Source organism: Chiloscyllium punctatum, chromosome 15 (genome assembly GCF_047496795.1).
Source record: "Chiloscyllium punctatum isolate Juve2018m chromosome 15, sChiPun1.3, whole genome shotgun sequence".
Lineage (NCBI taxonomy): Eukaryota > Metazoa > Chordata > Chondrichthyes > Orectolobiformes > Hemiscylliidae > Chiloscyllium > Chiloscyllium punctatum.
In genome coordinates, this window is record NC_092753.1 from 71593362 (window position 1) to 71621046 (window position 27685).

At 41.7% G+C, this 27685-nt stretch overlaps 1 protein-coding gene and 1 non-coding gene across 7 annotated transcripts in view; one reads left to right on the forward strand and one right to left on the reverse strand.

The window, feature by feature from the left end:
• Window positions 1-1101: 1101 nt before the first annotated feature.
• Window positions 1102-27685, reverse strand: part of cmss1 (cms1 ribosomal small subunit homolog) — a 367856-nt gene continuing 341272 nt past the window's right edge. For all 6 annotated transcript variants that reach the window (XM_072585432.1, XM_072585433.1, XM_072585434.1 and 3 more), the window contains 9 exons: window positions 26195-26295; window positions 23390-23467; window positions 21988-22114; window positions 21669-21728; window positions 19023-19125; window positions 17098-17158; window positions 11366-11453; window positions 6266-6354; window positions 1102-1351 (listed from right to left, as the gene is read on the reverse strand). In XM_072585432.1, the coding sequence (XP_072441533.1) occupies window positions 1268-1351; window positions 6266-6354; window positions 11366-11453; window positions 17098-17158; window positions 19023-19125; window positions 21669-21728; window positions 21988-22114; window positions 23390-23467; window positions 26195-26295 (791 nt within the window). In that variant the 3' untranslated portion in view covers window positions 1102-1267. The remainder of the gene's footprint in view (window positions 1352-6265; window positions 6355-11365; window positions 11454-17097; window positions 17159-19022; window positions 19126-21668; window positions 21729-21987; window positions 22115-23389; window positions 23468-26194; window positions 26296-27685) is intronic.
• Window positions 2164-2235, forward strand: trnag-ucc (transfer RNA glycine (anticodon UCC)). The gene has a single exon. It is a non-coding gene; the product is annotated as a tRNA-Gly (tRNA).

Here is a 27685-nt window from a genome sequence, read left to right on the forward strand (position 1 = left end):
CACTGATTCTTATGGTTTCTCTTGGAGACATCATTGTTTTCTTACTGTTTCCTGTCAATTTAGCAATTCTCAATCCACACTGGTATGTTACTCCAGTTACATATGCTTTAAATTTGTTCACTAACTTGTTGTCTGAGACATTTTCAAATGCCTTCTGAAAATCCAAATACATTATTGGTTCTGTCTTACTTATTTTGTAAGTAAAATTCCCAAACAAATTCCAACAAGTTTGTCGAACATTTGTTCATTCAGCACCCTTCTACTGAACTTTATTTCATATTCACTTTTGGTTATTAGGATGATGGTAAAGTTGCTTAATGGTTAACATATCTAGAGATTTTCCATAACTCAATATAATTCTCTTTCAGTGTCCTCTTTAGTATAAAGGTAAACTCAGATTCTTATATATTTTGATGTGGCTCAGGTGCTGGACTTTTGGAATCTTACTTTTCTTTATCATTTCCAAAATATGCTGGCCAGAACTAAACACATGTTCCAGGTGAGGTTATATCAGTTCCCCCTTTGAGCTCAATATCACAGCCTGTGATTTGCCTTCTATTTCATGTTACATACAATTTAAATTACTTTTTGCCTTAATTATTGGTAATGTCCAATGAGCTCTTCGATGAGCTCTCCAACAATACCTTCAAAATTGTAATTCTGCGGTTTATTGTGATGACTAACAAATATCTCAATGTCCTTTTTTCAGTCTCATTCCTTTGCAGTTGTGGACACTGAATTCCAAGTATTATTTCTCAGCATAGTTTTGTACTGTCTCTAGATCCTTCTACAACTGAACAACCTGTCTCCTGACCCTTGGAGTCACTGACAACTTTTGATAGTTTTGAATACATTCAAACTTCTTTGAACATTCATTGGAGACTATCATATGACCATGCTGCATCAGTTAAGCCAAGAAAAATGGTTCTGGATAACATTGACAATTGCAGTTGAAATGGCATTTTCAAAATACTTTTTGAATCTTGTAAATTTTGATTTAACTTGTTTTCATGTATGCATTTCACTTGCGACGTGAACATTGAAAAAGTAGTCTGGTTCACTAGTTGTGTTCACACAATCTCACAAATAAAGACAAATACATTGTTACAATATAGAAAGACAATAACATCAGAAAGCTATTAAGCATGTTATGCATTTTATTAAATTCAGGAATAAGCATGCAACTTATAATAATAAAATATCCTGTCTGCTTTCACAAGGAGGGAACCAACAAATGGAGTTGAATTTTGGCATGGAATAACTGGTCTTAAAAGAGACCCAGTTTTACAGATCCACTTTTACAGGCAGGTATGATACTTGTTTCCAGTAGCTTCAATGTTTCCTGTTTCACCTACAAGAGATAGCATATGATTTAGCTCAGAATTGCATGGAGTATTAATCTTATATAAAATGATCAGTCTAATGCAGAGCTCACGTATCAAAAAGAAACAATGGTCAGGTCTAATTTTGCAATTCAAATTGCACAAATATATTTTTATCTATATGAATAGAATGCATTGTTTATAATGCCTACAGATGAATGACCTAAATAATCAAAATATATAATACCTACTCTGGAGAATAGGTACATCGCTAAGAATGTTATGTCAGGCTTTGAAATCTAATCCAGATTCTCCTGAGCAGTTTATTATATGTCAGAAAGTTGACGAGCAATGTTATGACTCAGCAATCAAATGACTGTGTTTTTTAACTTCCACCACTCCCCTCACAAATATCTCTACCCCACCATCATAACCACACATACACAAACTACTATCCATTTCAAACCTACTGATGGTAAGGTAATGCCTGGGATTCCAAGTTAAGTGCTTTGTCATGTAACCAATTCTGTTCAATTGAATGGGACTGTGATTTATCAACTTGGAAGAGATTTCCAGCTTCACCTCCTGGTTGGCAGTCTGGCAGAGCAGGTTGCCTGCACATTACAGAAATTCCCTTACAAGATCATCTGCAGTAAAATACTTGAAAATTAATTTAGTCATTTATTGGTAGCATGTTAGCAAAATAGACAATATTCTTCTTGTAACAAATCTTGGATATCTCAATTTAGCTTCATTTGCCATAGATCTGCCATGGTGGCTCAGTGGTTAGTACCAGGGACCGAGGTTCAATTCCACCCCTGGGCAACTGTTTAAAAGCAGCACGATGGTAGTGCAGTGATGAGCATAGCTGCCTTCCAAGCAGTTGACCTGGGTTTGATTCCCGGCCATCGCAGTGTTGTGGTTTCCAAACGGACTTTGAGAGGAAAGGTCTCGAGCATGAGTGTTGCATTCTGTGGTGAAACGGATCTGTCAGGTTGCTTGCGGCACGGTGGCTCAGTGGTTAGCACTGCTGCCTCATAGCACCAGGGACCTGGGTTCAATTCCCACCTTGGGCAACTGTCTATGTGGAGTTTGCGTGGCTTTCCTCCAATTGCCCTGGTTTCCTCCCACATTCCAAAGATGTGCAGTTTAGGTGAAATGGCCATGCCAAATTGTCCGTAGTACTAGGTGCATTAGTCAGGGGTAAACATAGGGGAATGGGACTGGGTGGGTTGCTCTTCGGACAGTCTGTGTAGACTTGTTGGGCCGAAGGGCCTGTTTCCATACTGTAGGGAATCTAATCTTAAAAAAAAGAGGGGTGCAGAAATCTCAACTTTAAATAGGGTGACACGGTGGCTCTGTGGTTAGCACTGCAGCCTCACAGCACCAGGGTCCCAGATTCAATTCTAGCCTTGGGTGACTGTATGTGTGGAGTTTGCACATTCTCCCCGTGTCTGCGTGGGTTTCCTCCAAGTACTTCGGTTTCCTCCCACAGTCACAAAGATGTGCAGGTCAGGTGAATTGGCCATGCTAAATTGTCCATAGCATTAGGTGCGTTTGTCAGAGGGAAATGGGTCTGGGTGGGTTACTCTTCGAGGGTCAGTGTGGACTGGTTGGGCTGAAAGGCCACACTGTAGAGAATCTAATCTAATCTATATATTCATCAGCCATACTCAAATATAAAACAAATTATGATTTGGGACATCATGAACCTGTTGTGCTTGGTGTATAATTATTTATTCAGCAGTAAATCGTCCCAGATGCTGAATTACGTTGAGTTATACTTATGATTATGATATGAATAATTTTTTCAAATAAATTACCAAATGAGATCTAATTCATCTGTTATCCATCCAGGGTGATATTGAATATGACACTTAAATTCTATCGAAAGCCATTAAACAATGTACGTAGAAACACAGCGTTGTACAGCACAGAAACAGACCCTTCGGTCCAGCTCACTCATGCTGATCAGATATCCTAAATTAGTGAGTTTTTGGCTCATCCCTTTAAACCCCTCCTATTCATATACCCATCCAGATGCCTTTTAAATGTTGTAATTGTACCAGCCTCCACCATTTCCTCTGGCAGCTCTTTCCATACATGACCCATCCTCTGCGTAAAAAACATTGCCCTTTTGGTCCCTTTTAAACTATTCCTCTCTCATCTTAAATTTATGCTCTCTAATTGTGAACTCCCCAACCCCGGGATGAAGACTTTATCTATTCACCCTATCCATGCCCTTCATGATTTTATAAACCTCTATAAAGTAACAACTCAGCCTCCAATGCTCCAAGAAAAATAGACCTAGCCTGTTCATCTTCTCCTGATAGCTCAAACCCTCCAACCCCAGCAACATCCTTGTAAATATTTGCTGCACCCTTTCAAGTTTAACAACATCTTTCCTATAGCATGGAGACCAAAATTGAATGGAGTATTCCAAAAGTGGCCTAACAAATGTCCAGTACAGTTGCAACATGACACCCCAACCCCTATACTCAATGTACTGACCATTAAAGTCTACTTGTGATTCCACCTTAAGGAATTTAAACCTGTACCTCAAGGTTTCTTTGCTTGACCCCATTCCCCAGGGCTCTATATTAAGTATATAGATTCTGCCCTGATTTGCCTTTCCAAAATGCAATACCTCACACTTATCTAAATTAAACTTCATCTGCCACTCCCAGTCCCATCTAATCAAGGTCCTGTTGTACTCTGAGATAGCCTTCTTCACTGTCAATTATATGACCAATTTCCATGTCATCTGCAAATTTACTAATTACTTTTCTTTTATATTCATATCCAACTCATTTATATAAATGACAAAAAGCAGTGGACCCAACGCCGATCCTTGAGGCACACCTCTGGTAACAGGTCTCCAGTCTCTCTCCTACATTTTAGCCAATTTTGTATCCAAATGGCTAGCCCCCTTCTGGATTCTATGTGATTTAACCTTGACAATCAGCCTATCATGCAGAACCTTGTCAAATGCCTTGATGAAGTCCATATAACCAACGTCCAGCACTCTGCCTTCATCAATCCTCTGTCACTTCTTTAAAAAAACTCAATCAAATTAGTGAGACATGATCTCCTACACACAGAGCTATGTTGAGTATCCCTAATTAGTTCTTGCCTTTCCAAATACATGCAAATATTGTCCTTTAGAATCCCCTCCAACAACTTACTCACTACTGACATCAGGTTCACCGGTCTGTAGTTCCCAGGTTTTTTCTTACCACCTTTCCTAAATAATAGCACCACATTTGCACTCTACAAACTTCCAACTCCTCATCTACGGCTATCAATGATACAAATATCTCAGCAAGGGGCCCAGCAATCATTTCCCTAGCTTCCCACAAACTTCTAGGATACACTTGATCAGCTCTTGGGCATTTATACATCATTGTGTATTTTAAGACATTCAGCACCTCCTCTTCTGTTACATGGGTACTTTTCAAGATGTGACTCTCGCTTCTTTATTTTTCTTCGTAGTAAATAATGACACAAAATATTTGTTTAGTATTTCACCCATCGCCTGTGGTTCCATACATAGGCTGCCTTGCTAATCTTTAAGGGCCCTATTCTCACCTTGGTTGCTCTTTTGTCCTTAATGCATTGTAGAATCCCTTTGGATTCTCCTTAGCCCTATTTGCCAAAGCTATCTTATATCCCCTTTTTGTCCTCTTGGTGTCCCTCTTGAGTATAGTCCTACTGCCCTTACACTTCTGAAGGGATTCACTCGATCCCAGCTGTCTATACCTACTACATGTCTCCTTCTTTTTTTTGATCACAACCTCAGTTTCTCTCGTCATCAGCATTCCACACACCTACCAGCCAGGCCCTTCACACAAACAGGAACATATTGTCTCTGGACTCTCACTATCTCATTTTTGAAGGTCTCCCACTTTGCAAGTAAAGGAATATTTGTAATAAGTCTCTCCCAATCAACTTTTGAAAATTCTTGCCTAATACCATCAAAAAATGGCCTTACTCCAATTTAAAACGTTAACTTTAAGATCAGGTCTATCCTTTTTCATTACTACTTTCAAACTAATAGAATTATGATCAGTGGTCCCAAAGTGCTCTCCCACTGACACTTCAGTCACTTGCCCTGCGTCATCTCCCAAGAGATGGTCAGGTTTTGCTCCTTCTCCAGTAGGTACATCCACATTCTGGATCAGAAAATTTTCTTAGACACACTTAAATTCCTCTCCATCCAAGCTCTTAACACTATGACAGTCCCAGTCTATGTTTGAAAAGTTAAAATCCCCTACCATTACCACCCTATCATTCTTACTGATATCTGAGATCTCCTTACAAATTTGCTCTGAATTTTCCACTGACTACTGGGGGGCCTTTAGTGCAATCCCTGTAAGGTGATCATCCTTTTCATATTTCTCAGTTCCACTGGAATAACTTCATTGGACATATTCCTAGGAATATTCCCAATCATAAACATCCCTCCCCCTCTTGTCCCCATTTTTATCCTTCCTACACCCTGGAACATCAAGCTGCCAGCCCTGCCCATTCCTGAGCCACGTTATTGTAATACCTATGATATTCCAATCCCATGTTCCCAACCATGTCTTGAGTTTTATCGCCTTACCTGTCAGGGCTTGTAAATTGAAATAAATGCAGTTTAATTGATCAATCTTACCTCGTTCTCGGTCTTGCTCTTACCTGCCTTGACTAGTTGACTCGCTCCTCTTCTAAACTGTACCAGCCTCAGACCTTTCTCATTATTTCTCTGCGTTCTCCCCTTATTAGTTTAAAGCCTCCCAAATTCCTCTAGCAAATCTGCCCACCACAAGATTGGTCACATTCCAATTCAAGTGCAACCTGAACGTTTTACACAGGTCACTTCTACCCTATTGAAAACAGGTATTTTATTCACAGATACATAATCATGCCTATTTACGGGTAGTTTAGTAAATTATAAATACCTCTGGAATATCCATTAATCTTCTAAACTTCTGATCACGCCAATTCCAATCAAGGATTACATACTTCAGAGACTGTACACTGAGTCCATCTGGAAAACAGGAAAGAGTTAAAATTTACAATCATCAGCCATGATAGTCAACACTTCAAAATTCAACTGCTAGTTGTAAATAATCCTGAGAGTAAATTAGTCTTAATATAATTGTCCTTTGTATAAATTTCATCTCTCTTACATCATAACTGGGAACAGCTGGTCTGGAACTCACTATTTCTATTTATAAAGTGACTGAAGTGGAACATTGTAATGTAATGACAGGAGGAGTGAAGTACTTAAGGGGCAAGATTTTGAAGGAGGTGGTGGGAAGGTAGAATCTAAATCCATTTTATCACCATATTTTCAATCCATTGAGGCAGGGTCAGGCTTGTCTCATGCAGAGTTGGCCACAGAGGTAGACAATAGCAAAGGCAGTCTCATTAGAAGGCCCACCTTAAGTGTCCAGAATGCTAGCCCAGGTATGTTGATACTGTTGCCAGGTGACCTAATTGTGAATACTTGGCTGAGCTCCAACAGCCACAACTGACCAGCTCAGGAGAGGAGCTGTTTATAAAACATGAAGGAAAGTGTCTGGTTAGGAAGAAAAATGTCAAATTTATTGAGCCACATCATAATGAGTTTATTGTTTCTTTGATGCACTTTTTCAATGTGTGAATGCATACTTGGATATCTTAAAAAGTATGAAGTGGATTAAATATTCTATTATTGATATGGATGGCTCTGTCCAATAAATACACATGGATTGCAAAGAGTCTTTTGACATAGAGCAGACAACAGACTTATGATAAAAGTTACAGCTCATGAAAGAAACAAGATGATAACAACATGGATACATAATTGGCTGATGGGTACAAACAAGGATTAATGGTTAACAGATGTATGTTTGGCTGAAGGAAGGTCAGCAGTGGCGATCTTCTGGAGTTGGCTTTAGGCTCCTTACTTTTCCTGAATTATATTAATAATCCAGATTTGGGCATACAGGGGACAATTTCCATATCTGCTAATGGTGCAAAATTTGAAAGCATTGAAAACTGTGAGGAGGTCAGTGGGCTAAAGTGACAAAAGGACACTGACAAGTTGGTGGAGTGGGCAGATGAGTGGCAGATAAAGCTCAATGTGGACAAGTGTGAAGTGATATATTTTGGGAGAAAGGACTTGAAGATATGGTATAAAATAGAGGGCAGTACTTCAAAGGGTGAGCAGGAACAGAGATCTGCTACATATATATATATAATTTATTCATTCATGGAATTGTAGCTAAAACAGCATTTATTGACCACTCCTAATTCCCCAGAGAGCATTCGATTCAACCACATTACTGAGAGTCTGAAGTCACGTTTCGGCCAAACCAGGTAAATATGGCAGAGTTCCTTCCCTAAAGGACATAAGTAAACCAGATGGGTTTTTACAACAACCATCAGTGGTTACATGGTTACGATTAAGCTACCTGGATTTTATTTTGAAAAACTGATATTTCACCCAAGGTCATGATTTGGAGATGCCGGTGTTGGACTGGGGTGTACAAAGTTAAAAATCACACAACACCAGGTTATAGTCCAACAGGTTACATTGCACTTTGCTCAAAAACTGCATACATTCATGTAGAATTCTGAGGTCAAAAACTGCATGAATTTATGTAAAACTCTGTTCTCTCACTTTTTAGATTAGAATCAATCTAAACATCAGGTCATAGACAGAGAACACAGGGGGCCAACACCTTCAACATATTGTCTAGCTATCACCATTGTTAACAGCTAACCCGAGAATGCAACTTTAAAAAAAAGGTTTTGTGATTTACACATGAAAGAAAAGAAACTATCACTGTATTCTAACAGATGAAAGGCTTAACAGACAATCAATTTTTCAATGTATAATTTCAGTTACATCACACTGCAAATTTTTGCTATAAATTCTGTGTTATGATCGAGCCCTCCACAATCACCTGATGAAGGAGCGTCGCTCCGAAAGCTAGTGTGCTTCCAATTAAACCTGTTGGACTATAACCTGGTGTTGTGTGATTTTTAACTTTGTTCACCCAAGGTGCGTGTGTGTGCGTGGGGGGGAGGGGTCAGTTACTAAATAAGACACATATACCTTATAGTCACTCAAAGTGGTAGAACAAGTAATTATTAACAGCAGCTAAGAAAGCAGCAGGATCCTACCCTTGGTAATGGGGCATATGGTACAGGAGCAAGAAGGTTATGCTGTTCATATAAGACACTGGTCAGACCTAAGCTGGAGCACTGTGCATTGTTAGGAAAGACATGAACGCATTGAACAGAGTGCAGTACAGAACCAGGAGAGTGGTCCCAGCAATGAGAAACTTCAATTATGAAGATAAACTGGCGACGTTGGGACTGTTTCCCTTGTAAAGAAGGATGAGAGGAGGTTTGGAAGAAATGTTCAAATTCAAGATGGGCCTGGACAGAGTAGATAGAGAGAAACTGTTGAATAAAAGCAAACTATTACAGATGCTGGAAATGCAAGAGAATGGCACCATGTCATAATGTCCATTTAGACAGCCAGTGCAGACACAACGAGCCAAACAGCCTTCCTCTACATTATAATGATTCTCTGATAAGGTTCTAAGAGCAGCAGTTCTTTTTTCCCAAAGGAGGGTATTCTTTTTATGAACACTTTGAAGCAACTGCCACGATTTTATATGGCTTATTGGTTGTCTTCACACTGCGTACTTAATGAAAGTCCATGAAGATGCAGGGTGTGGAGAGGTTGCATGGGAGTAATGGGAGGGGCATGGGGATATGAGGGGACATGGGGATAGGAAGGGACATGGGTAAATGTATCTGTCAGCAGGTTCCTGAATTGAGACTATGTTTCACAAGATGATCAGGCTGGATGGGATCTGCAGGGCATAAACTCACTCTCCTCACACCCATCATGTGCTAGCACAAGTTGCCAAAGACGAAAATGGGAATAGGAACAGCAGTGAGAATCTCAGAAATGGCTCCAGCCCATAACTTTTAAAGACATACAATGTTAGCCTAGCTCTGCAAAAACCTGCAAAATATCTGCTTCCAGACTTGTTCTAATCAACAGACTTGTTACAAGGAATGAATGAGAAGTAAGAGAACCAGCACAGCAAATTTGGAGTTTGGAGAATTTTACATACATCTGTTTCCCTTTTAAAATAAATTCTATCGTAGGTTGTGAGTATAATGACAACAACACTGTTTATGCTGAATTCAAAATGAAAAATAAAACATATAATTTAAGGTATAATTATATAGTGATAGACCAGACAGTTTTGACAGACTGAAATATAGACATGACTTAATTTTGCCTTTCAGCCAGTATATACTTCAATTCTGTCTGGCACAACACCCAAGGATAAGCTTTAATTTTAAATTTAAGATGTGCAAAAATAGCTACAAGGAGTATAGATTAAACTGTGGTTGTGTCAATATTTCTTCACCTGAGTAAGAGACACTACAATGCAAACCTGAAGGAAAAAATATGGAAGACATGAAATTTAACTCTGTAAACTTTGACGGAGTTACTCTCCAGTTCCAAACACCCCAGTTCCAATGGCACCACTCACCCTAAAATTGACCTGGTATATTAAAATGACAAATGCTGGAGATCGCAGCTGGTCAGGCAGCATCCATGGAAAAAGTGGAAGTTAATGTTTCGAGTTGAAATGACTCTTCATCAGAGCTGGTGACGTGTGGAGGGACAGCAGTTACAGTACAGGTTGCAGGGGTGAGGGTGGGTGGTAGGGGTGTAGGGTGCTGGTGGAGAATAGATATTCATAGTTTACATTAAGTGATCAGAATGTGAGAATGACAGAACAATGGTGTGTCTCCTGCCAGACTGGAAGGACAGTAAGTGGAATGGGGGAGGGGAGGACATGATAACAAGGTAAAAGAAAGAAAAGAAATGGTTCGTAATTTAAATGTGTTGAACTCAACATTTCATCCAGAAGACTGAAAAGTGCCTAATCTGAAGATGAGATGTTGTTCCTCCAGTTTGTGCTGTGTTTCACTGGAACACTGCAGCATGCCATGGATAGACGCAGCATGCGTGCAGGATGCTGTGTTAAAATGACTGGCTGCAGGAAGGACAAGGTTCCTGCTTGGGCACAGACCGGAGGTGTTCTGCAAAGCGGTCACCCAGTCTGCATTTGGTTTCTCCAATATAGAGTAGGCCACATTGGGTGCTGTGAATACAATGCACCAAGATTGGAGGAGGTACCGACTCTTGGTACTCTGTGGCCTATTCTACATTCAAGAAACCTAACACTGAGAGCCGGAGTGGAGCAGGGACAGCTGTTGGACTGGACTGACTGTGGACTGGTGCAGGTGGTCAGTGGCTTATGAGGCTGGTCAGACCACATGTGGAAACCACTGTGCTGAGCTACTGCAATGTAATGTTTATCTGTAATTTGGTTATCTGACTGTAATGTTTATCCTCTTAACTATGTCTTACATCTAACTTAGGAGAAAGTGAAGACTGCAGATTCTGGAGATCAGAGTCAAAAGGTGTGGTGCTGGAAACAGACAGCAGGTAAGGGAGCATCCAAGGAGCAGGAGAGACAATGTTTCAAGCATAAGCTCCAAGGGGGCTGAGAGATAAATGGAAGGGGATGAGGCGGGGGGAAGGTAGGTAGGAATGCGATAGGTAGATGAAGGTGTGTGGGAGATAGTGATAGGTCAGAGTGGAGGGTGAAACGGATAGGTGTGAAGGAAGATGGGCAGATAGGACAGTTCAAGAGGATGGAGCCGAGTTGGAGGGTTGGATCTGGGATAAGGTGAGGGGAGGGGAGATGAGGAAACTGATGACATTCACATTGATGCTGTGTGTTTGGAGGGTCCCAAGGTGGAAGATGAGACGTTTTTCCTCCAGGTGTCGGGTGGCTAGCATCTGGCGGTGGAGGAGGCCCAGGTCCTGCATGTCCTTGGCAGAGTGGGAACACTTCAACTGCCCCTCCCACTCCATGCTAAATGTACGCAAAGTAATAATTGATTAACCCTCTGAATAACCTGAAGGCATATAAACAAACGCACTCAAACAGCTTGGGATTTTCTACCTTGCTCGATGAGACTTCTAATCCGTCCTGGTGTTCCTACACCAAGGTGTATCACCCCCTTGGCAAGCCATTTTATCTGGTTCTCTACCTGGATGAGAAATGGAACAGAATGAGTTCATGTAAGAAAAAATAACTGAACAGAAAAAAATACAAACTATAACAACTCAGGCAGACATATAATTGAAAATATCTTCTTATTTCACCGTTGAGTGATCAAGAACTGACAAGCCACATTAATGGGTGGTTATCAAGACAAAGGAGAGGGGAGGGGAGGGGAGTAGCCTACACTATTATTATAGGGTCAGGAGAAGAATTCCTGTTCCGCCCGGCTTCACAAAAACAATTGTAATAAAACAAAGTTAACTTTTGAGTACTACCTTGTCAGGTGGTAATAAATCTGGAAAAACTGAATCGATTGCACATATATTGTTGAACTTCTGGCAGCCATTGTGTGAAGAAGACCACAGTCAATCTTTGCACAGTTTATATTTATTTGCAACATGAAATACCATAAATGTGAAGCTTCTCGCCCAACACCCAGTCTCCAGAAGTGTTTCTATGATATGTATTCAAATAAGGAATGTCCTCCACTTGTTTATCCTTATTTTATGTTTATTCAGTTCATACACAGCATGAACTCTGCACAGCTAAGGAGCAATTTCCTGAAACCGGGTATCATAGAATCCTTACAGGCCCTTCGGCCCAACAAGTTCACATCAACCCTCCGAACAGTAGTGCACCCAGACCCATTCCCCTACCCTACTATCCCTGACTAATGCATCTAAATTGCACATCCCTGAACACTATGGGCAATTTAGCATTGCCAATTCACCGAACCTGCACATCTCTGGATTGTGGGAGGAAACCACTGCACTGAGACGGGACCCACACAGACACAGGGAGAATGTGTAAACTCCACAAGGTTGTGATCGAACCTGAGATCCTAGAGCTGGGAGGCAGCAGTGCTAATCACTGAGCCACCATATTGTCCACATGCCCCTGTTTATTGGATACAATTCCCTTTAAGGCAGGTACCATGGGCATTTGCCCAGAAATTGAACACCACAGATATCCTTATAAATCCTAACAAGGAGCTACTGGTCTCCCACAATGTCAGGTAAAGTTTCCAACTTTTTCTTCCTCATCAAATTAGTTATCAGCTGCTACTTTGAAAAAGAATTTATTTAAGGTGAATATTTTGCAAATTCTCCGAGTGCTGATAGATTTAATGTTATACCTGGAGCACCGGCAATATTTATTTTGAAGATATTTGAACAATCCAATGTTAACGTCTCAAATGGAGCAGAGAACTGAATCAAATGAGGACTAAAAGTATCATGTTTTTCACAGTCACCTTATTTATTGTTAGCTGATTGGAACTGGCAAAACAAATCGTGTTCATTTAAATGAGAGCTATGTTTTAATGGAGTCATGCAAATGTCTATGCTACTAAGATTTTACTGATTTTGTTCAAAAGTAAGGAAATGCTTGCAGAGTGCTTTAGGGAACATCTCTGGGACACCCGCACCAATCAACCACATCGCCCTGTGGCCCAACATTTCAACTCCCCCTCCCACTCTGTCGAGGACATGGAGATCCTGGGCCTCTTTCACCGCCGCTCCCTCACCACCTGATACCTCGAGGAAGAACGCCTCATCTTCTGCCTTGGAACACTTCAACCCCAGGGCATCAATGTGGACATCAACAGTTTCCTCATTTCCCCTTCCCCCACCTCACCCTAGTTCCAAACTTCCAGCTCAGCACTGTCCTACCTGCCTATCTTCTTTTCCACCTATCCACTCCACCCTCCTCCCTGACCTATCACCTTCATCCCCTCCCCCACTCACCTATTGTACTCTTTGCTACTTTCTCACCACCCCCGCCCTCCTCTCTTTTATCTCTCCACCCTTCAGGCACTCTGCCTGCATTCCTGATGAAGGGCTTTTGTCCAAAACGTCGATTTTACTGCTCCTCGGATGCTGCCTGAACTGCTGTGATTTTCCAGCACCACTAATCCAGAATCTGGTTTCTAGCATCTGCAGTCATTGTTTTTACCTTGTTGATTTTAACCCTACTGCGAATCCTCTTGCAAGGATGCCTGCCTTGAAGAAGTTTTCCTCCTCTCTCTACAAGAATCTCAGGGAGTCCCTCTCCCACTGCAACTCCCATGTCATTTCCTTTGCCCTGAAGCTCTTCAACCATGTCCTGAAACAGACTTGCTACTACAGCCACATTTGCTTCCTCAGTGCCTGCCTCCGTAACCAACTCATCCCACACGGACTCCGGACCACCTTTAAACCAGCAGAGTTCGGGCCCGAACAGGACAAACAGTACAGACTACAGATTCAATGTCTATGCTACTATGCAACAGTTCTCCTTCAAGATCCTCCGCTCCACACTTGCAGCAATGCGCCGGCACCTAACCTCTCTACAGTCAGCCCTGCCTCAGCTGAGGGCCACATTCTCTCAGAACTGCAAAGAACCCCTTCTGTACTATATCCTCAGGAGAATTCATACTCAAGAACAGTATTTCAACTCCATCTCAAACATCAGAAACTATAAGTACAACAAACTTTTATCCACCCACCTCCATACTCAGCGCTCCTCAAACATTCCAGTAGATTCCCCCGGCCTCTGGAACTGCTCGGACGCCATCAGCCATGCGGCTGGTGCAGCCACCATCCCCACACTGATTGATGACGTCACTTCCGCCCTCATCACGGCCATTTCCACAGCCACTTCTGCCCCTCACAATTCCTCAGGCACCACATGTGACATCACTTCTGCCCCTCACATTATCACTGATGTCACACGCTCAGTGACTTTCGACCCCCCACTGCTGTGTTTGCCAACACTTCCGCACCCACCAACGCCACTCACCTGCATTCTGCTGATATGCCCCCACCGATCCTACTGTCACCATGCCCATCCCCAGAACCCGGAGGGGAACACTATCCCTGCTCATAACTCCGCCCCCATTCTCTCCACCACCACACCCACTCCAGTTACTGCCTCCGCCCCCAATCCCAGCTCCACACCCACACCAGATCCCAGCTCCCAGTCCTGCCGAGTTTTCACCATCCTTCCAGATCTCCCCCTCACTGAGGATGAACGATCAGTCCTCAGCAAAGGACTCACCATCATCCCCCTCCGTCCACGCATCAATGAGTTTAATACATGCTCTGATGTCGAACACTTCTTCTGCTGCCTCCGCCTCTGGGCTTACTTTCACAATCAGGACTCCTGCCCACCTTCCGAGGACCCCTTCGCCCACTTCCAATACACTCCATCCACCTGGACACCCCGCGCTGGCCTATTACCCGCCCTCGACTTCTTCATTTCCAACTGCCGCCGGGACATTAACCACCTCAACCTGTCTACCCCCCTCCTCCACTCCAACCTCTCACCCTCACAATGCGCAGTCCTCCAATCCCTTTGATCCAATCCCGACCTCACCATCAAGCCAGCAGATAAAGCAGGCGCAGTGGTAGTCTGATGCACTGACCTCTACACCGCTGAAGCCAGACGCCAACTCGAGGACACCTCTTCCTACCGCCCCCTCAACCCTAACCCCACCCCCCATCACCAAATCATCATCTCCCAGAACATACAGAACCTCATCACCTCAGGAGATTGCCCACCCACAGCTTCCAACCTCGTAGTCCAGGAACCCTGCACTGCTCGGTTCTACCTCATTCCCAAGATCCACAAGCCTGACCACCCTGGCCGACCCATTGTCTCAACATGCTCCTGCCCCACTGAACTCATCTCTACCTACCTCAATACTGTCCTATCCCCCTAGTCCAAGAACTCACCACATACATTCGAGACACCACCCACGCCCTCCACCTCCTCCAAGACTTCCATTTCCCCGGCCCCCAACGCCTCATTTTCACCATGGATATCCAATCCCTCTACACCTCCATCCGCCATGACCAGGGCCTCCAAGCCCTCCGTTTCTTCTTCTCCCGACGTCCCAAAAAGTACCCTTCCACCAACACTCTCATTCATTTGGCCGAACTGGTCCTCACCCTTCACAATTTCTCCTTCGAATCCTCCCACTTCCTCCAGACCAAAAGGGTAGCCATGGGCACACATATGGGCCCCAGCTATGCCTGTCTCTTTGTTGGCTACGTAGAACAGTCCATCTTCCGTAATTACACTGGCACCACTCCCCACCTCTTCCTCCGCTACATTGATGACTGCACTGGCGCCACCTCATGCTCCCGTGAGGAGGTTGAGCAATTCATCAACTTCACCAACACATTCCACCCTGACCTTAAATTTACCTGGACCATCTCTGGCACCTCCCTCCCCTTCCTGGACCTCTCTATCTCCATTAATGACGACCGACTTGACACCGACATTTTTTACAAACTCACTGACTCTCATAGCTACCTGGATTACACCTCTTCCCATCCTACCTCCTGCAAAAATGCCATTCCCTATTCCCAATTCCTCTGCCTCCATCGTATCAGCCCCCAGGAGGACCAGTTCCACCACAGAACACGCCAGATGGCCTCCTTCTTTAGAGACCGCAATTTCCCTTTGTATGTGGTTAAAGATGCCCTCCAACGCATCTCGTCCACATCCCGCACCTCCGCCCTCAGACCCCACCCCTCCAACCGTAACAAGGACAGAACGCCCCTGGTGCTCACCTTCCACCCTACCAACCTTCGCATAAACCAAATCATCCGCTGACATTTCCGCCACCTCCAAACGGACCCCACCACCAGGGATATATTTCCCTCCCCACCCATTTCTGCTTTCCGCAAAGACCGTTCCCTCCGTGTCTACCTGGTCAGGTCCACATCCCCCTACAACCCACCCTCCTGTCCTGGCACCTTTCCCTGCCACCGCAGGAATTCCAAAACCTGCACCCACACCTCCTCCCTCACCTCCATCCAAGGCCCTAAAGGAGCCTTCCACATCCATCAAAGTTTTACCTGCGCACCCACCAATATCATTTATTGTATCCGTTGTTCCCGATGTGGTCTCCCCTACATTGGGGATACTGAACGCCTCCTAGCAGAGCGCTTTAGGGAACATCTCTGGGACACCCGCACCAATCAACCACATCGCCCTGTGGCCCAACATTTCAACTCCCCCTCCCACTCTGCCAAGGACATGGAGGTCCTGGGCCTCCTTCACCGCCGCTCCCTCACCACCAGACGCCTGGAGGAAGAACGCCTCATCTTCTGCCTTGGAACACTTCAACCCCAGGGCATCAATGTGGACTTCAACAGTTCCCTCATTTCCCCTTCCCCCACCTCACCCTAATTCCAAACTTCTAGCTCAGCACTGTCTTCATGACTTGTCCTACCTGCCTATCTTCTTTCCCACCTATCCACTCCACCCTCCTCCCTGACCTATCACCTTCATCCCCTCCCCCACTCACCTATTGTACTCTTTGCTACTGTCTCCCCACTCCCGCTCTCCTCTCATTTATCTCTCCGCCCTTCAGGCACTCTGCCTGTATTCCTGATGAAGGGCTTTTGCCCGAAACGTCGATTTTACTGCTCCTCAGATGCTGCCTGAACTGCTGTGCTCTTCCAGCACCAATAATCCAGAATCTGGTTTCTAGCATCTGCAGTCATTGTTTTTACCTCTCTGGATTAACGGTCCAGCGATAATACCACTAGACCATCGTCTCCCCCTCAATCCTTCATGATGACCTATCGCTTTTAAATATTAATTAAATTAGTGCAAACTTTAATGAGATGCACACTTACCTTAATATGCTTTGCAAACAATTTTAGAGTCTTACAGTCACCTTTAAAAGCTGTTATCATTCTGCCAAAACAAATGAGATACAATCATTATCGTCATGCCCTGTTTACTCTAAATGGGTTGAAACCTACATTTAAGAAGCTGAGAGAACAATGCTGGGTGAGCATGTTAAATGTTCACAGGCAAAAGTAGATGGGGAGATAAACTGCATAATATTGTAACTGCAAAGCTTGCAGTGTATGAATCCAAACACAATTTGCTTTTTCTTTTCTCCAGTTTATTCGCATCATGACTTTCAAAAAGACTTTGCTTGTCCTGGAATGTAGCTTCTTAGTTGGTAGAGTCATAGAGATGTATAGCATGGAAACAGATCCTTTGGTCCAACTCGTCCATGCTGACCAGATATCCCAACCTAATCTTGTCCCATTTGCCTGCACTTGGCCCATATCCCTCTAAATCCTTCCTATTCATATACCCATCCAGATGCCTTTTAAATGTTCCACCACTTCCTCCGGCAGCTCATTCCATACACGTACCAGCCTCTGCGTGAACAAGTTGTCCCTTAGGCCCCTTTTATATCTTTCCCCTCTCACCCTAAACCTATGCCCTATAGTTCTGGACTACCCCACTCCAGGGAAAAGACTTTGTCGATTTATCGTATCCATGCCCCTCATGATTTTATAAACCTCTATGAGGTTACCCCTCAGCCTTCGACGCTCCAGGAAAAACAGCCCCTGCCTGTTTAGCATCTCCCTCTAGCTCAAATCGTCCAACCTTGGCAATATCCTTGTAAATCTTTTCTAAACCCTTTCAAGTTTCTCAACATCATTCTGATAGGAAGAAGACCAGAATTGCACACAATATTCCAAAAGTGGCCTAACCAACGTCCTATACAGCCGCAACATGACCTCCCAATTCCTATACTCAATGCTCTAACCAATACTTTGTGAAAGAACTTGACATCTGAACTTCTTCTGTCAGGATTGAACATCAGCTGGCTGAAAGGCTATATGGCCCAACGGCTTGGTCTGATTATTTTGACTGATTCTAAGCAAGATACTATTATTGCAGCAAGATGATGAGTATGACACCATGATGTTTTGGGCACCAGGAATTTCAAGTTGTGCCCAAAATGTGGGTGATCAGTTCCACACACAAACTTGAAGGCCAAGTGAAATTCAACTTTGACATCATTTAAATGCCACCCATGAGCTGTGGGCATTAAATAGAAAATTAAGTTATTTAGATTAAATCATTCACATAAGTGAATGAAGATCACTGTTTGAGTTCAGAGAAAATCCAGCCTGCTTATGAAAACTGGCATCAAGCCATGAAAATATCAGGGGGGAAGAAAACCCAAAAAAGTAATAGCTAGCAAGGATAACTTTGCTTGGAAGTGCACACAAGAAGCTGAAGGTATTACCATGACAATGGCATTGCCCTTCAAAACAATAAGTGATTACAGTAATGTGTAAATGCTTCCAGGTATAATTTTGAAAAGGTTTTGCTCAGAGGTAGCAAACCTCCCTCTGAGCCAAAAGGTCATAGGCTGAAGCTCCATTCCAGAAATTAAACACAAAATTTAGTTCATCATTCCTGGGCAGTGCTGAAAACTGCTGCATTACTGGGGACGTGCCCTCCTTTAAGTGTGACATTAGACTGAGGCCAAAGCTCCCTGTTCAGTGGACATTGAATATCCCATGACGCTATACTTGAAGCAGAGGAAACTGCTCTCGTGGTTACTTAACCAAGTTTTATTTCTCACTCAAAACAATCAAAACAGATGGTCTGGTCTTTGTGGAACCTCGTTATCCTCAAACCAGTTGCTGCATTTGCCTACAATAACAATGTTACAGCACTTCAGGGAAAAGAAAAGTGGCTGAGAGGTACTTTGGATATCGAGAGGTCAGGAAAGTTCTTCCTTTACCTGATCATTTCAAGAGCTCGGAGAGCAGAGCTGCATATTATCAACATCAGCGCAGACTTCTTCTCTGTGTGATTCTTACACAGCTTCACCCACTTGGGACAAACTGTAGACAGACAATCATTTCAACAATCATTTTAAATAGGAGATACTTTGTATATTCATCAAATCTAATCAATTTGGAAAACCTTGTGAATTGGCCAAACTTTTGTTAAATTTAAAATAACTATCATCTCAAATACAAAGCTTTGGAAAACTTCAAAACAAAAATAGTCAGAACATTCTAAAAACAACTAAATGCTGTAAATAACATTTCCTTTATAGATTGCACTCAAATGCAGTTCTCATTTTAAAGATATTGATTGGATAATTTGTTAATTTTTTAAATTCAAAGTCACAAAAATATGACAAAGACATTTAACACTTTAAAATGCTCAGTCATCTTTGTATCGTTCAAATGTATATTTATATGTTTTAGTCACATAACTGGTCTGCATACTTTTACTGCTCTGCATTTCCAAGCTTCACTATCTCATTGAAATACACAAATACGTGCATTACCAGAAGATCCTAAGAAATATTTGTTTGTCAGAGTAATATTACATTTAAGAAAAGATAATAATGACTGAGTTTATACTAAAAGGTAATTGAATGTTTATCTATATTTTATATGAACATCATTCTTCACAAACCAATAATTTTCCCCTCTGGCTTAAAATTTCACAAAACACTATCTTAAACCAAAACTGACAACAGTAAACATGGACTGGATAGCATGAAGAGGAATTTAATTTTCTATTTTCTGCAAAGCCTATTGTAAAAGAATGATTCATGACCAATAAAAAAAAATTGCAAATCAGTCCAGTTCTGTCAGATGAGATTGCGCCTGTGCTGTAGCTACTGAGTTGAGAATGACCTCAGTTTGACTGGCATCAAGAGAAGAAATGACAGATCATTTAATGCTTGTGCAGAATTCTGCTCCCTCAGTTTCAATATAAAGAGGACACAGGCTGAAAAATCTGCTTTGGCCTAATATTAACTCATCTGAAAACACTGTTTTAAAACTTTATAAGAGATCTAGTAACAAAAATGTCACTTTCTGATCATTTTAAAATGTGGCTTTGTACTGGGCTGGACATGACTTCATGCTGTGAACTTTTGAGAAACCAGGATTAGAGCAGATCTGGGAGTCTATGTTTTATTGTTATTTTTCATATCACTGTACATTGTCAGAGCATGTGATATAACTGCACCCTTTGTTATTCCATTATCTGCACTAAATAGATTCCAGCTAACATCCATGTGCAATACAAAGTGGAATTTAGATTAGATTAGATTACTTACAGTGTGGAAACAGGCCCTTCGGCCCAACAAGTCCACACCAATCCGCCGAAGCGCAACCCATCCAAATCCATTCCCCTACATTTACCCCTTCACCTAACACTACGGGCAATTTAGCATGGCCAATTCACCTAAACTGCACATTTTTGGACTGTGGGAGGAAACCAGAGCACCCGGAGGAAACCCACACAGACATGGGGAGAACGTGCAAACTCCACACAGTCGGTCGCCTGAGGCGGGAATTGAACCCGGGTCCCTGACGCTGCGAGGCAGCACTGTGCCACCGTGCCGCCCACTTTAGTTTGATAGTTCAAACTTGAAGTTGTGCCATTTGTTTAATAAAAACATTTTGTTTGATTACAAATTGCAGTAATGTTTGTTTTCATATGCAGTGAAATAACTGGATTTTTGTTAAATAGTTGATTCTGTTTTCACAACCAAACGACTGAAGAAAAGCTTCACTAACTTGATAAACTGTTAGAAAGGAAAATGCTGTGAAAGCTGCAAATCTGACTGAAATACAGAAACTCAGCAGGTCCGACAGCATCTGCAAAGGGAGGAAATAGAATTGACTCTCCAAGTCAGGTATGACTCTTCTTCAGAACAAGAGGAACTCTGAAAAAGTCACACTGGACTCGAAACGCTAACTCTATTTCTTTCTCCTCAGATAGTGTCAGACCTGCTCAGCTTTTCCAGCATTCCTGGTGTTTGAATCAGAATTAATTACTTATCTGAAATATTAATTCAATGCCTGTCTCCAAAGATGCTGCAACCTGCTGAATTCCCAATATTATCGACTTTCACTTCAGATTTCAAGAACCCCACAGTACTTAGCCTTTCTTTAGGCATAGTTTGAAATTTATTTTTGTGATAGTTGAGATAGTATTTAGTGCTAATCTTGGCATGATCAACATGAATCCACTGTCATATGCAAGTCTAAGCATTTGGGCAACAAGCCTCTTTCCTTGAACGACATAGTAAATCTATTGGGCTTTTACAACACTCCATTTTGCGCTGCTTCCTAATTATCTGGTTTAATGAGTTCAATTTCATACTTACCAAGGCAAGATCTGCATTTATAGCTAGTACACTACAACAATCACTGGCTACTGTATCCTTTAGTAATTCACAACTGACAAAGCTATGAATAATTTAAAGTTAAAATTTTATTCAATCCAGACAGATTCTCTTCATTCTGTCAGTATTCAAAGTCAATATTTTTTCTGTCTGAATTACAATTATAAAGATGTCATGTTCTTCATGACCAACCTTGAGGCATAATGGCAGTGCAGGATGTAAGCTCCTTACCTTGTTTCAGATAGGAGGACAGGGTGTGAGTGAGGTCATTGCTTTGAAGAAAACAAGAATCTGAAAAATAACACAACAAACTGGCGTAAAATTGTATTAGTCTGAAAGAGTTTTATCATTGAATTGTATGTACATTTAACAAATTATGTTCCATATTTTCACTGTCTGAAATGAGAAGTGAAATCAGGAGAAAGTATTGCATTCAGACAGCATTTCAAATGTAACCTGACTAGACCAAGAAAAAGTTTAAAGAGAAATAATATTGCAGTCTTCAAAAACTGAAAACCTTACTGTATATTTGAGAGCATTTGTTCCATACCTGGCAGTTTCAGTTCCTCGAGTTCTATTACAGAGCGATCATTTTTGAAATATTGAGCAATCATATTCTGCAAATCAGCTGGGGCAGCAGGTTTCGGAGCTGAGCTCAGCACAATGTCAGAGATTTTCTATATTCACAAATAAAGTGGGTTCAGATTAACAGGTTCAGAGCAAACTTTTAAAACTAAACACACACAATAAAACCACTAATTTGCCAACAAAGTTGTCGGTCTCACAAAGAGATGATTTTACCAGCCACAAAGCTGCTTTGCCAGTATTAGAAAAGAGTAATTAAAGTTCTTGGCTGGGTAGATCCATCTTTGAGCTGTCTAATTGCTTAATTATTAAGGAAATCTAGAGTCAGTTCTCTTTGCTACAGTCACATTGTCAGATACAAGGAGTGAGAAATGTGCAAAATTGGGTGGAAGACCATTTTGGAAAGAGGTTGGATTTAATGGCAAGTGAGTAGGTTTATAGTAGGAACCAAACATAAAGGATTTAGTCTTTGTGATGTTCAGTTCAAAAACAGTTTGATACGTTCATGACTGCAGTCCAACAGCAGAGAGGTTGTCTTGAGGTCAACATAATTAATTAAAAATTAGAGCTGGCTACTACACACACAGATATGGAAATAAAACATCCATGCTTGCAGATAAGCACTTTAATGGGCAGCATAAAGACAAAAAAGAGGAGAGAACAATGATGCCAAAGGTGACTATAAGCATGGGGACAGCATTGCATGGCTGCTCTCAGTCAGATGTTTTTGAACCATGTTAGAGTAACCTCATAAAGCTGGAAAACAGAAGAAAGATAATGGGAGAGAAGGGTGTGGTTCACTACATTTAAAAGTACAAAGGAAAGATTAACACATCATGGTAATAGTCCTGTAGAGAGTCATTTGGAATTTGGCTCAGGGTGGTTTTGGTTTGGATGCTATGTGCAGGGAATGAATTCTCAGTGAGTTTTGAGAGAGAAAGAGGTGGATGACAGGAGTGTATGGGTTTTGAGGATCGGAGAGAGAAAATAGAAGATTAGATGGAGCAGTAGGTGGAGAATTGTACAGGTAAATATCTTAAAGGTGTCATCACAAAGCAATTTTGAAATAAAATGGAATGATACCCAATGAAATTGAGTCTTAAATAGTGTGGTAAGCATGGTTGCTAGGAAACATTTGTAAAAACAAGGATTGCAGAAGCTGGAAACCAGAATCTAGATTAGAGTGCTGCTGGAAAAGCAAAGCAGGTCAGGCAGCTTCCGAGGAGCAGGAAAATCTGCTGAGATTCAGATTCAAAGTGAGATGGGATTTCACTGAATAAGAGGTAGGTGTCTTGGAACTTCATTCCATTTATAAATGTTGCCATTTGACTCATTTTTCTTCATATTTTCAATCTGCTCTGAATTACCTTTCTTCGCTTTCTTATCTTGAGTGGACATGCTTCAATTTTTTCCTCCACTTCTGTGTCTACAAAATATTCTGTTAGCTAGAGAGTAAAAACAAATATAACAATTAAACTGTCAACAACAATCTGAACAAAGATTCACCCAAGCACTCTCACGGGGTAATGTCTCTGAACATCCAGAAGATATCAGCTGTTCAAACAGTCATCAAAATGAATGCAGAGAATAATCTTAACCTTAACAAAATTATGAGCTGGATTTCCTTGCTGATAAATTCTGGGCCGGGAGAGGGAGTGACATTAAGATTGGGAGTGGCAGAGTTCTTGCCCTGACTTCCCCATTATTTTAACTGATTTGTCGGGCAAGAGAGGCCATTGAAGCTCGGGTAATACCATGCTGCTTCCAATTTCCACAAGGCAACAGAGTGGAGTTGAGGATCAGTCACAATTTCATTGAACAGTGAAGCAAACTCAATGGGCTGAATAGCACACTTCTTCTTGAACACCTTACGGCCTTAAGACTTACACATGCTTTTAGTCTGACAAGCAAGTAAGCCAGATCTCTCCCAACTCTTCGACTCTAGCAGAATCAGAGATATTCGCACACGGTCCCGGGGAACTGTCCACAGGAAGTTGAGAGATAGTGAGCAGTCTCCACTGAGCTATTACTTTCAGACTTCCAATGACACTTAAACATATCTTTAATATATTTTATATGGAGATAGGAGGAATTGTCAGGTTGCAACCTTTCATGAAATGCTAATTTGGGCGTCTCTTTCCATTGTTACTGTCACCTGCTGAGTATTTTAAGCATTTTCTGTATTTATCTGACATAAATGGCTTCAGAAGATATTTTGCAACATTGTACATCCAGACAGTTTAATTTCCGAGTAGCGCATGTTGAGTTCGCTCGTGCTCGAGGTCAACCAAAAATAAACCTGTATTTATGCTGCAGCTTCATGTCCCAAAGTCCCAGTTATATCGCTGACTCATCTTATGACCAGATTATTCTTAAAATTGTCATTCCACACAAATGTTACTTCAAGAATAGCGGCAAAAATTGGAAGCATATCACAAGTTATAGTTTGAAGTCATAGATACATTTGCATAGGCCAAATTGAATATTACTTTGCAGTTATGCAGTGACAATCTAGTTTGTTGTATTATATCACTGATACTGTGTCCTGTCGTCCATTCTTAATTTGTAAATCATACTTTTATATAATAATGCCATATTCCAAATATAAACAAGTATTGATAAGAAAAAGACAATGCATTATGATCTCATCTGTCAAATGAATTTAAGTATGAATTTTATCCTTTCAAAAAAGAATGTTAAATTAACCAATTACATAAAGTTTCCTTGGTTGATAAGATATCGTTTTATTGTCACGTAATCCTCATTCCAAGGTGCACAATCAACGTTTTATGGGTTTGTTTTGATGTTATTTTCAGCTGGAATATTCTCTGGATAGGGAATGAAAACCTTTGCAGCAAGAATTCTGATGATGGTGTTGGATCATATACCTCCATTCGGGATTACTGGTGCTGGAAGAGCACAGCAGTTCAGGCAGCATCAGAGGAGCAGTGTCCTCGGATGCTGCCTGAACTGCTGTGCTCTTCCAGCACCACTAATCCAGAATCTGGTTTCCAGCATCTGCAGTCATTGTTTTTATCCTCATATACCTCCATGGCCATCCACAGATAATTTAAGTTTAAGCAAATTTTACTTAATTTTTAATTATAATCACCTCAGGTAAACCTGTACTGTGGATTGGTTAGTAATTTGGATATTGTCAGGAAATACAGTCAGGCTGCTGGATATATGCAAATAGTAACAGGTATTCTTCATGGGAAGGACTGGGTAAGATAAATATTCTGATGCTAGATTGTCTTTAAAGAGTGGCGTTTAATGCACTCGTTGCCAATTCTCCTTTCCCTACAATCAGAAGATAAATGTTTATCAAATAAAGGACCTTGATCAAATGGGCCGAGGAGTGGCAGATGGAATTTAACTTTAATAAATGTGAGGTGCTGCCTTTTGGAAAGTGAAATCAGGGCTGGGCTATACACTTAATGACAAGGTCTTGGGGAGTGTTGCTGAACAAAGAGACCTTGGATTGCAGGCTCATACTTCCTTGAAAGTGGAGTCACAGGTAGACAGGATAGTGAAGAAGGATAGTGCATTGAGTATAGGAGTTGGGAGGTCATGTTGCAGCTGTGCAAGATATTGGTTAGGCCACTATTGGAATACTGCATGCAATTTTGGTCTCTCTGCTATAGGAAGGATGTTGTTAAACTTGAAAGGATTTCAGAAAAGATTTACAAGGATGCTGAAGGGTTGGAGGGTTTGTGCTATAGGAAGAAGATGAACAGACTAGGGCTGTTTTCGCTGCAGTGTCGGAGGCTGAGGGAGGACCTTATACAGGTTTATAAAATCATGACGGGCAAAGTCTTTTTCCCTGGGGTAGCACAGTCCAAAATTAGAGGGTTTACGGTGAGAGAGGAAAGATTTAAAAGGTACTAAGGGGCAAATGTTTCATGCAGAGGGTGACATGAGTTGCCAGAGGAAGTGGTAGAGGCCGGTACAAAAATTACAACATTTAAAGGGCATTTGAACGGGTATATGAATAGGAAGGATTTAGAGGAATATGGGCCAAATGCTGGCAAATGGGGCTAGAACAATTCAGGATATCTGGTTGGCATGGACAAGTTGGACCAAAGGGTCTGTTTCCATGCTGCACAGCTCTATGACTTAACACTATCATATAATGCAGCGCACACAAGACCCTTGTATCAAGCTTTTGTCACCTTTTTACTTTTCTTTACTGTGACGTGCTCTACAGGCTCATCTCCTTTCTTCCTTTTCATCTTGATGTTCTGCTCAGGTGGATCTTGACTCATCTCCATGTCTAAAAAAGAAGCAGATCATTTCAGACTAACTCACCATTTTCAATAAATAGTGATCGTGTTTGAGTATCTTCCTGAATAATGTAGGTCAGTGTCAAATGTTGCAATAATAGGCGTTTTTAACCTTTTTCTGTAGATATTTTATCAGAGTTTCATGCCAGCAGATGTGTCTATGGGGCACCTCTGCCACAGCACTGAGATATTGATAATCAAAGTCACAAACCACATTTTCTGGGGATTGTGAATGAATGACCACATTTTGTTTTTTCTTGATTTATCTGCAGTCATTGGTATAGTCAACAGTATCCGCCTCCTATAAAGCCTATAATCAAATGCCCCAACTCTATCATATTGCTTTGTTTGGTGCTAATATTACTCATCCAAAAGAGCCAAAACATTTCTTCTTGCTTCTTCATTATTACCCCTGAAGTCCTGCCCTCACCTATATAATGCCCTTGGCAAAATCATCTCAAGGCTGTGCATGCACATTGATACAAATACAGTATGCTTCTTTTTGCCCTCTCCCTCCCTCATCCACCACTGTCTTTGTGTCATCAGTCAGCTTGTTAAGCATGCATTCCTTAATGAGTTGCAATTTCCTCCAAAGCAAATCTTGTGGGAACTAAAGATGTTATTTCGCCCTCTATTCACACACTCCATTTCTATGGCTCAAGTTGCAGCCCACTCCCTAACAAATGTGCCCAGTTAATGCTGATAAATTGCAAACTTGATGTTCTATTTGATGCCAATTTAAATCTCCAATGGCACAGTGGCTCAAGTGTTTAGCACTGCTGCCTCACAGCGCCAGAGACCCTGGTTAGATTCCCACCTTGAGCGACTGTCTGTGTGGAGTTTGCACATTCTCCCCATGTCTGCATGGGCTTCCTCTGGGTGCTCCAGTTTCCGCCCAAATTCCAAAGATTTGCAGGTTAGGTAAATTGGTCATGCTAAACTGCCCATACTTTTCAGGGATATGTAGGTTAGGTGCATTAGTCAGGGGTAAATGAAGAGTAATAGGGTAAGGGAATGGGTCTGGGTGGGTTACTCTTCGGAGTGTCATGTGGACTTTTCGGGCCAAATGGCCTGTTTCCATACTGTCGGGATTCTAAGATAAATTCTTGTCTGAATACACTCTCTTTTGAAATATCCTAGATCATTTATCTTTGCTGAAGGCACTATATAAATGTAGATTGTTAGTGCAAAACAATAAAGACCCGCTAACATAGGAGGAAGTTAGTAATTGTGCTTTCTCATATTACTTAAAGAATAAATCTTCATATTTAAAACCCACTCCCACTAACACTAATCTATTTCTAAAATATATGCAATTTTTTTGTCCAAGTGCTGGTAATTTTGAACCAGATGCAAGAAGAAGGAAGTTCTTTCTATTAT